Source organism: Pteropus alecto, unplaced genomic scaffold (assembly GCF_000325575.1).
Source record: "Pteropus alecto unplaced genomic scaffold, ASM32557v1 scaffold81, whole genome shotgun sequence".
Classification (NCBI taxonomy): domain Eukaryota; kingdom Metazoa; phylum Chordata; class Mammalia; order Chiroptera; family Pteropodidae; genus Pteropus; species Pteropus alecto.
The window spans coordinates 11,699,350-11,710,840 of NW_006433378.1; the positions used below are offsets into that span (position 1 = coordinate 11,699,350).

At 34.7% G+C, this 11,491-nt stretch overlaps 1 protein-coding gene across 1 annotated transcript in view; it reads right to left on the minus strand.

The window, feature by feature from the left end:
• Positions 1 to 11,491, minus strand: part of TMPRSS15 (transmembrane serine protease 15) — a 109,594-nt gene that overhangs the window by 12,621 nt on the left and 85,482 nt on the right. Inside the window, 3 exon segments of the mRNA XM_006908283.1 lie at positions 4,793 to 4,967; positions 5,132 to 5,181; positions 9,077 to 9,172. Coding sequence (XP_006908345.1) covers positions 4,793 to 4,967; positions 5,132 to 5,181; positions 9,077 to 9,172 — 321 coding nt within the window.

Below are 11,491 nucleotides of genomic sequence, written 5' to 3' on the forward strand. Positions count from 1 at the left end.
ATAAAAATGTATATATAAAAATAAATATATTAAATTCAAAGTATGCAACATGGTGTGGAGACTATAATTTTTCATAAATATAAATATATAAATTAAACATAGAGTAAAAAACATACAATTCTTGAAAAAAGTGATTATTAGCAAATTCAGATGACTCTAACCACTTGAACTTACTAATGAGATCCAGCTATTTGTCCAGCTTCCTCAGCCACAGTCTTCTGGCTACCGTTTTCTTTTTAACTGGTCTCCTTGATTTTCACTCTTGCTCCTCCCAGAATTCTCGCCTCCACACCAACAGCCCGGTTAGATAATATCACTCTTCAGCCTTCCAAATGGTCTCACATCCCATCTACCATGACTTACTGAGTCCTCACCAGGGCTTACGATTTGGTCTAATATTGTTCCTACCCCTCTGCCAATCACTTCCTGGTCAACAGAAATAGCAAGGCTTCTGGAGGTTTCAGTTTTTTCTACCCTACCCTATAATATAAGCATTATTAGGACTTCGTTGGTCTTTAGAGTACTATTATCTCAAAAACTTAGAAAAATGCCTGGCCCACGATAAGTGCTCAGTAAATATCACTTGACTGAATGAATATATGAAAAACAGGAAGCAATGCAGGTGCCAGAAAGATTGAGCACCACCAGTGGTCACATGTGATAGGGAGGGGAGTTGTACGTCGAGCCATATCAGCACAAGTGGTTACAAAAAAAAATTAAAATTAAATTTAAAAAATCAAAGAATGGAAAAGTGGCAAGAGGCCCCTCTACAAATAATTTCATCATTGATATATGTCTATTCAATTGATGTGATTCAGACTGTAAATCTGTATATAACTGCCCACACAACAGACTGAAGAGTAGTTGCTTCTACAAGTAGGAATGGTCATTGACTGGGAAGAGGTATTAGAATACTTTCTAGGTGATGAAAATGTCTTAAAGAGTTTGAGTTATACAGGTGTATATATTTTCAAAACTCGCCAAATTGTGCACTAAAGATTATAGCATTTTGCTGTATGTCCCTGGGAAAAACTGAGAAACAAATATTAAACCTTGGTTGCTAAGTTTGCTTTACAAAATGGTAAGATTACAATTCTCAAACTACTTTTTGGGTTCCAGGCTTGCGCAAATCCACAAATACTTTGTGAATAGTAGGAACAGGTTTCCTGTTATTCGAGATAATAGTCACAAATACGGAAGGAGACACGACAAGAATATACCCCGTGGTGTTCTGTTTTAGATTGAGCTATCATATTTACAGGTATATAATTGTGTCAGTTGAGAGCGCCTAGGAGCAGGACATAAAAGCAATAGCAATGAGCATACGATACCTCGTTTCGTTTTTAAAATTTTTCTTATAATATCTTTTTTAAAAATATTAAATGTAGAAGGAACTAAAATTAGCTAAATGGAACTGGAGTTTCTTAGAGAAAGCTTGATTTGAGGACTGGGGCAGGGAAGGTAAAAGATGAACTCAGAACATCTTATTTTGCCAGAAAGTAAAGACATTCTCAAAGAATGAGGATACATCAGCGCTAAAAAAGGAGGAGCTTAAACAGTTTTCCCAAATATAAGGACTTTTTACAAAATAACTTGCTTATATTAAAAAATAAAATAAAAAACTAGAAACAAAGGCTAAGAAAGCTGGAAAGATAGAAAGGCTGACAGAAAGGCTATTTCAGATTAAAGGAAATGAAAGAGGCATAGCAACCAAGTGCATTACCCTGAAGTGGTTCTTGGGTGGCAAAAATACAAACAAGCCAAAAATGTTGTAAGGGCCTATTTAGGACAATTGACAAAAATGAATACATACCGTAGATTAGATAATTGTTTTTGCATTAATGTTAAATTTCCATCATTTTCTGTGATTACATAAGAAAATATCCTTGTTCTTAGCAAAAACACATTGAAATATTTAATGATAAGGAAGCACAATGTCTAAACTACTATAAAACAGTTGAAAAAGAATTTCTCCAGATTGGAAAGAATAAGGAAGATTTGACAGCATAAAATTTAAACAATTGGTGAGTCTAAGTAAAATTATAAAAGAATTCTCTATACTATTATTTGCAATTTTTGTCCATGTTTTGAAATTATGTCAATATAAAACATTTGAAAAATAAATATGCTGACTGTCTCTTGACTTTCTAAGCAAGAGTTAGACTCTTTTTTTGTGGATCTTTCCTGTGTAGGAATAGCAGTGCGATAAAATTTTTATTGCACAACTATATTCACAGTATGAGAAAGTATTACAGCTTCTTAATTTTGTACTGACAATCACCCCAGGAAGTACATACCTATAAACACCCTACATATGAAGATTCTGAAACCCAGAGATACTAAGTCAAATGAAGTCAGTAGCATAAATAGGATCAAAATCCTGTCCCCTTGTTCAAAGTCAACCTAGACTTTAAACCACAGCAAAGTTGGCTCATACTTTCCAAATCTCTCTTGTAAAGTTGGAAAAGAAGACAAATCAGTGATAGAGAAACAGAACAGGGACGGGAATATTTAGTTTTCCTGAACACTGAGGCTGAATGGAAATGGGGGTGAGGACAGTAAGAATGTAGACAGAGAAGAGTTGTTCAATTAAACCATTTAACCACTTGCAGGGTAAAAGACTTGGAACAAATTTACAATGAGAACAAGTGGATTTCAGTAAGTTGCTTGATTTGGTTCTTTTATTTATGTATGAGGAAATTAAGCTTTTTACTGCATTGTTAGGACTTTTAAAAGACAGATAACAGGCAGCATTAACTGGTAAAATATTTTTTCATCAAATATCTGAAGTACGATCAGAAACTTTCTTGCTTGGATAGGGACATGAAGTAGAAAGCAAGAAACTGGAACTCTGGGGAACTGGAGAAAGAAGTAATGCCAGTGAGTGACTGAGGAGAGTAAAATGCAAGCTTAGTGAGGATAAGTCGGTATTCATCACGATTCTATTGTAGCTTACCATTGTTTGCTTGTGTTCACATTGAAACTGTGTGAAAAGACATTTTATGTTCTATATGACTGAACATGTGTTTATATTAAATGAAACTGCTTTTTGTATATTTGTGGTTTGAAAAGATTCAATATTGGTATCATTGACCTGCAATAAGTATAGCTGTAAGGTAGGTAATTGAAAGATGTCACTAAAATTACTGCAAGCTTGGTTGACATTTAGGAAGCATGTGTTCTGCAAGAACATCAAACAGAAGAATTTACCAAATCCGAGGTCAATACAAGAGATTGCTAACTTACTAACACCTACTTGTGTACAACAGAGAACACTGAATCTTTAGCTACAGATACCTTTTACTTATAACACAGTTAGGATATAGGTCACCCATCTGTGACATGCCCAAGGCATAGATTATATATAGGTAAATGTTAAAGTCATGTTTAGCAGAGGAATGAGAAAATTGCTCTAATACATGTGGAGGTCAAATTCCATAGCCACTTTCCCGAGGCTATGGTTGCAAATAGATTAAAATATAATTATCAAGAGGCAGCAAGGTCAAGAAGGTGCACTTTAGATATGGGGGAGGTTGTAGTTTAGCCACTGAATTGTAAGGCTCAGTGCATAGAATCAGAGCTGTAGATGTAGATGGGCAAGCAGTACTATGGGCTGTTCCTTTGTGGCCCAGGTAACTGGCCAACCTGTGATTTGGCTGAGAGTCCTCATTGACAAGTTCCTAGGATTATGAATCCGGGTTTACCCCCACTCTGGTACAAAGGGTATTTAGGCGTAGGCTCAATGCTTTAATGCTCATTCTCCCTAGTCTTCCCTATTTCTGTCACATTTTCCCAACCTTCTGTGTCTACAATTTTTCTCCATCTATCCAAGAACTTACAATGTTTGTATTGGTCGGGAGTAAGTGTTTTAATCTGACTGACTAACTGTGCCTGCATCTTCCATGCCTGAGCACATGTGGTTCTTTCCTCAGAGATTCTGGATGCTGGCTAAGAAGCTCATTCTAACCCTTACAAGTAAGGTCATTTTTTTGGAGGCTTCTTCTATTTAGTTAGTGGCAAGAAATTGCCCTAGGTTTGGGTTTATGAATCTTCTCTGAGGATGCTACCAGAAGAATTGGATTGTGATTACCTAAAAAAGTGCCATCTTTCATGCCGAAGCAGAGAATTAACATGTTCTTGAGCCCAGGAAAATTTATTTTCTCCCTGTTCTGTCTACCAACTCTATTTTCTCCTGTGGCATTGCATTAAGAATGGCTGCTTCTAGAGAGAAGATAAATCCTGGAATTCAACATGTATTTTGTCATATTACAAAAAAAAATTAAGTACGCTTGATATTAGTTCTAAGTTTTAGTTATGGGTAGTATCAACATAGATCTAACTTTAGAAATAAGTAAACATTTTTATCCTAATTCATAACAGAGTCCTTACACATGAAATTTCCAAGCACAATTTGCTTGGAACTAGAGGGCTATCTATACATGCTTTGTTGATACTGACAATTTGCTGACAATAAAATCAGCACAATATATACATTAAATACTAATTTTATACCTTTAAAATGCTTACCTTGTGACTAGGTAAAAATTTCAATGTTTATGTAAGTAGGAAACATAATACTTGATATAAGTACCTAATGAGGAAGGATTTTTAATTGAACTTACTCTATTTTTATACATGATTTTAATGGAAAAATGATTGGAAAGTTTATAATGTCATAAACAGTGGGCACGTTTTCCTGATGGGATGGTTTTGTGAGGCTGCATGAAATGGGATGCACAGTGTCTGCTGTGGTCATCTCATTCGAGAAGGGACATTATGACGTCACACTTACCCATACACACAGTGGGCGGCAGACACCAGCCAGTCGTTGCTGACGAGAGAAGCTCCACAGAGCAGTTGGTCGTCATAATACAGAGCAGTGATCCAGGGCCAGGCTCCTTCCTTGGCGTTATTTCCTCCAATAATCTTTGGGCTGACTTTTTGAGCCACTAATTTTTTTCCACATGCTAATAAAATAATTGAAGAAAGAGCATCTCTTTTATTTTGCTGGATTTCCTCTGATCACAGAAATTGAGTGAATCGCTACAAAAAACCTTCAGGTGACATATCAACTCTATTCAGAATTTTAAACTGAAGGCTTGGAGGAAAACATGACAAAATATTTACTTACATTTGTGATTACATTGTAACAGAATCAGGGAATCTTGTAAACACTGCTCACTGTAATAAAAGAACAATTATATTTTAGAATTTGTGCACTTAGCATTTTAAAGCAAAACATAGGGTAGGTTTGCCTACTTTTTTTTTTTTTTTTTAGTAAAATGGACTTTTAAATGAAAGTATCGTATATGAAATTCAGGGAGGCTGAAATGCACAGCAGAAAAATCCTCAGTTTAAAGTCAGTTGAGCTGAGTTCTTACCCTTAACTCTATCATTTATACTTCATAAGATTTTGGGTAAGATGCTCAGTAACCCTGAGACTCCCTTTTGTCATCCATAAAATGAGGACAATAGCATTTACTTTATTGGAATTTCTGAGAAGTAAAAAAAATTTTCAATGGAATTATAGTGCCTTATACACAATAAACACTCGATAAATGATAGCTACTGTTATTTTGCTTGAACAAACCTTGGATTTCATTCTGTAATATAGAACATGCCTCAATATTCCTAATCAGACAACTATTTAGGGCCTCACTCTGTGTGTGAGGCTGTGAACTTCATTCAGAGAATTCAATGATGAATTAATTCTAGGTCCTGCTTTCAGGGGGAGTAAACATATAAATAGACAAATATATATTAAAGTCTAAGAATAAATAATTTTAAAACTCACTGCCTGTTTTAAATATTTGCATACCAACTTTTTCAAAGCCAAGAATTCTATTTTAAACAAAACTTAAAAACAATTAAAAATGTGTTATACTTATCAACCACTAGAGATCAGTATAACACAAGGAATTAAAGTACTTGCCCACACTATTTCCTGATGCAGCCACTGCAGATATTGGTCACATTAAAACACACACATGCACAACCATATCATTTTGATGATTTCTATTTATATATTTAACTACATCTATTGTGCGTGTTGTTTAAGTGTCTGAAATTTGGGGGGAAAACAAAACAAAACACAAAACAAGACCCAAGATTGATATGAGATCATAAGTACAATCAAAGCAATTTAGTGTTTGTGGAACGTACACAAAGAGGCTAATTTGAAATCATATGCATTAATGTGATCTGATTGACATAGCCTTTAGAATAGAAGATAATTCCAATTGCAGTATGAGGAAATATATCTTATTAATAAGCAATGTGCATGAATGTATAACTAGATATGGATATATCAATATGTATTCATAATTCCTCAAAAAAGCCTCAGTTAACCCCCCTTCTATTATCGTCTCATGGTTGAGAAAGAAATAATTTCTAGGATGTGTCAAGTTTCATCTAAACTCTGTCTACATCTATAGTACTCATCAACGAAAATCCATATTCAAAATGGTTCATCATTCTTACGTATTAGACTATGATTAATACTCTGTGGTATGTATAAAATTGATGAATTTCTTTTTAGTCAGCACAGAAAAGAAAATTAAACTAAACTTTGAACCTCTTTCTTCATGCATTTTAGTCAAAAATTTTATACTCAAACATACACATGCAGCATCTCATCATGGAAAAGTAACCTCTGGTCAGAATGAGCAGTGAATCTATTATTTGTCCAGGTGTATTTAGAGAGATTAGAGAGAAAGGGAATTACTGTCCTGGCCTTTGTTGCTGAAGTCAGAGCTAGGTTAGCCCTCTGGGCAGGAAGAGAGACAATGCCATGATCCTGTGTCTTTCTCTCAGCCTAGTGGGGCAATACTGTGATGTAAATGGATGGGTTTCTATCTGTTGTATTAACAAGATGAACTAATTTCCCTACCAAAATATGCCTAACAACATGGCCTTTTTTGTTGTTGTTGTTGAAAAGGCTATTCTTTTTCTTTCTTTCTCCTTTCCAGAATTGCTATTGAAAGTGAGCTGTTGCCTTGGGGAACTTCGAAGACAGCGCAGTGGAGGGAAAAAGTAGAGGGCTTTCAAGTCTGACGGGTTAGAATCTTTATGTTGCCTGCAGCCTCTGTGAGCTTGTCCAAGTCAGTGATCAATATCAGGCTTCTGTTTCCTCATCCTTCTAGCAGAACAACACGACCAGTGCTGTAGGCCTGGACATGGCCTCTGTAAACATCCTACTGCAGTGGCAGTCACATGATACGCATTCAATAAAGTGTTTGATAAGCACTTTGTATCCTGCATCTAGCACCATGCTTAGAACACAATGTTAATCAATATACATTACGTCAAATTTTATTTGACTTCTAGAACTGCTGTTGAAATGGTGTGAAGAATTGGAAGGAAGGGAAATCCAGCACTGGCAGCTGCCTGAATCCTGCATTTCCAGTTACATCGGTTCAGGTTGCTGCTTTCATGTTGCATGATTTTTCCCAGGAGCGAGAAATAACAGTCTGAGTCTTGCATATGCCTCACAATAGGAGAAAAAAGTGGGGATATAGGTTAGTAGATTTTCATAGTTGGAAGAATTATCTTCCTTGATATCCTCTTTTTTTTTCCTTATTTTATTTCCTTATTTTTTAAATTAGTACCACTAGAGCAAAAACAACACTTTTTATAGGGTGAAAATTATTATCGTGATAATCTCTGCAATAAATGAATATATACATAAATAAATTAACTAATGAAGTATATGTCTGATTTCCACCAAACCAGTATAAGGTGGCTAACCAAGGAAATGATTAAGGATGTCTCTGGCTTGTTGAGGTGATGAAAGGTTTAAGTATTTGTGCCTATAAAAGGTATCTCTTTCAATAACAAACATACATACAATAGAGACATCAAGGTAAGACGATACTGGCATTTTGTTGATATGCATAGAATAACTTAGTTTTTTTCTGCAACTTGCATCTAATTAAGAGGAACTTTTTTTTTATATGGTCTCCTTTGTTTTTATCATTCTTAAATGTCTATAAGATAAAAATGAAAGAAAATCTCAATGTGCAAGCTGCTCAAGATCTATAATGGTAATGTAAATTTAGACATGCCTCACAGAAAGGAAAGCTAGAAGTCTTCTTTCTCTCTTGCAGATGCTTTGCTTCAGCTCTTATGAGATAGAAAATCTCACGGCCTAGAAACCATCCATACAGAACGTTCAATTGCAAATTCCTTTGGTACTAAAAATATCCCTTTATCAATTTGTTTTATTGGTTGAGCTCACAGAAATGGTAACTTTTCATGAATAGCTGAATAATTTCATTTTCATCATTAAGTATATTAAACAAAAAACTACAGGCTAATACACCAGCAAGGACATCTTAAATTCTCATTCGTTGTTATGGCTGCTCTTGCTGTTACTTTCTTCCCGCCCACAGATGTCCTTTGATGGAACTGTAAGATTCAGAAGTCAATGTCAACAAAAATTACCGTTAATGCTCAAACAGGAGAAATGACATAAACTAAGCTAAAACAGATCTTTGAATATAAAAAGAATGCTGCTTTTTAAAACATTAGTACAAGCTATAAAAGTAAACCTAATTTAAAGAGCAAAAGAGAATGTGTAGGCACCACTAAAAGTCTGGACTCCTTCACTTAATATCCATGTTCTATTTGCTAAGACAGAAAGAAAAGATTAACCTGATGTTTTCCTATCTTTCTTCTCTTTTGATGATAGCTAATTGATGTTGCTCTCTGATCTGATACACATTGGACCTATTTATCCCAAGTCTCACAATTTCTTTCAATGGAACTTATTTGTTTATGAATCTGAAGCTACGGATAACAAGGATATAGAATTAAGACATACTGAATTGCTAACAGTGTGTTTAACAATTACATATACAATATCTCATTTGACTGTCATTATTTATATGGGGGTTAGGCAATGTTATCATATAGGATCAATTACAGACTATTTGAGATTACCTGTAGAATAAAAAAGTTAAATTACTTTCAATATGATATGGCTAGTATGTGGTAGAATTAAAATCTGACTGGCTTCAAAAATCTACCTCCTTCCCATCCATGTACAACTAGTCCAAGAACAGATTTTGGAACTTACCTTGGTGTTAGTATTAAGCTGCCATTAGGTGCTGTGTTTAATTTTACAAATGGTCCACCTCCAGTAGAGAAGACTGGCATTGATGAGTTTCCACTCCTAGGGAAAAAAACACATACAGATAAAATGAAACACAAATTAAAAAAACAGAAACTAAACTTCTAGTTATTTAATGCTGTGGATAGTTAAAGAAATTATGGAATACCATACAAAGAAATTAACATTTTAATATAAAACTTCAAATTTTTTTTATCTGAAAGATGATACAAATTAGTAGAAAAATTATCTATAAAGACATAAATGTAATATCAGTTTTTGCTTAATACCTTGAGTTCTCGTTTGCATATTCACATATTACTTAACAAAGTTAAAATCAGTACCTTTAACTTGGATGTCTGATTTTTTTTTTTTACTTATTTACGTTGTTCAACAGTTTCCATAATGATTGATTTTAATAACTGCACAGAATTGCTGCATCATAATTTATTAAACTTTATTCCTGTTGAATATAATTCATCTTTTGAAAAATGCATGCTGTCTAAGAACAACCTAGGAAAAGGAGATCTTCTCTGTTTACCTTTCCAAATGTCACTTTGTTCTTCATATTTCATTCAATTCAAAGTCCAACAAGCCCTAATTTAAAGCCAGAAGCTAAGTGACTGCTCTGAAAAAGGAAGTACATAGCCTGGACCTACAAGTGTCAACTGTTGAGCTAGAATAGGACAGAGAGAGAGAGAAACCTCCATGCGACGTAAGCCATTAAGTTCCTAGTCTTTCTTTTCCCTGAAAACCTGTTACATTCGTGCTCTCAACTGTCTTAACCGAAGATTTCTCTCAATTATCCTGATCCTTCTTCGACTCGACTGGAGACTCACAACTTCTCCACTCTTGATCTTTCTTCCTGGCTTTTATTTATTCCAGATTTTAATTTTGGTATAAAAGTATGCCTTTCAGCTGGAAATATCTTAATTTTGCTATTTTCTACTGGTTACAGAGAGATGATGTGGTTTTTGTCTTTTTTTTTTTTATGCCTATAGCACCTGGCCTTCCTAAGTGTTCTCCCATCAAGTACTAACCAGGCCTGACTCTGCTTAGCTTCTGAGATCAGAAGTGATTGGGCATAGTTTGTCTTTCTGAGTTAGTTTGGTGGACCCACCCATTCCTTCTTCAAAGGAAGGTTCAATGTCTTCTCTAGGCTAAGCCAACACTCACCCTTTTCTATCTGTGTATAGGGGACTTCCAAGGAACGTTCATAGCCGTTATGATAAATAAGAGGAAAACAATCTTTGTAGAGAGTGTTTTCCACTCTCTTTCAGGTGAGACAATGCCTTAAAGAAACTGAAAGGGTGTTTGTCCTGTACCTTTCATCCACTGGAACAATGAAGTCCATATCTAATGCCTCAGAACTTAGCATCTTGCACTTTTTTTTTGTCATTTAAAATACTGGATTTTATTTTACTGCAGTTTTTATCAAGGTTTATCAATAAATGATTAGTTCTGGAATTAATGGTTCAAGGTTGATTTAACGATTAGTAATGTGAGTCGTGGGCAAAAACTTTAGCTTTGAGCCAGATAGTGAAGTTGAAATCCTGGCTCTGTTAGCTGCACGACTGGACAAATACTCAATCATTATGTTCTTTTGTTACCTCATCTTCACAATGGCGATACAATGATCATTCTAACCTTAAAGGTTGTTGTAGGATTAAATGACATGAAACATATGAAGACCCTAGAACAGTAAGTATGTTCTTACTATTATATTGTTTTTTGATTCTAGTATTCCTTTTTAGTTTCATTTTAATTATATAAAGTTTTTCACTCTTTTTTAACTTTTTTTTTTTTTTTGGTGTCCTAACCTTTTTTTAATTTTGGTTGCTTGGGGTTTTTTAATTACATTTTTTTCTTTGTACCTTTTACACTTTTATAAACATATAAAAGTAACTCAAACACACAAATCAATGGCTGTTTCCTTAATAAAACCTGAAAAAGGAAGATTGGTGTTGTTAATATTATTGTTAAAGGTTAAGATATTCCTCTCATGTGGGTAGAAGTATCATTTTGAGTATTTATAGAAAACATATTTGTTATAGCTTGGAAAACAAAACAGGCACAAAGACATCAAAGGGCAGGAGAGGATACAGTAGGTCAACAAGGACTTCACCACTACAGAAAGTTTATCTTTAAGGACTCAGACATTCAGGGAAAGCAGAATATGGATCAAACATGTCTTAGAAGACTTCGAATTCTACCATTGGTGCAGCTTCTGGTGAGTTCATCATACTAGTCTTGGCTTTTAAGAATATTAAACAGCGCCAGTCTAACTTGAAGGCAAAGTTGGTGGGCCTTAGTTACTCTCCAATCTACATTTAGACATCTCTCTCCTTTTACTGCTTTTGGTCAGGGTCCCAGGATTCTCCT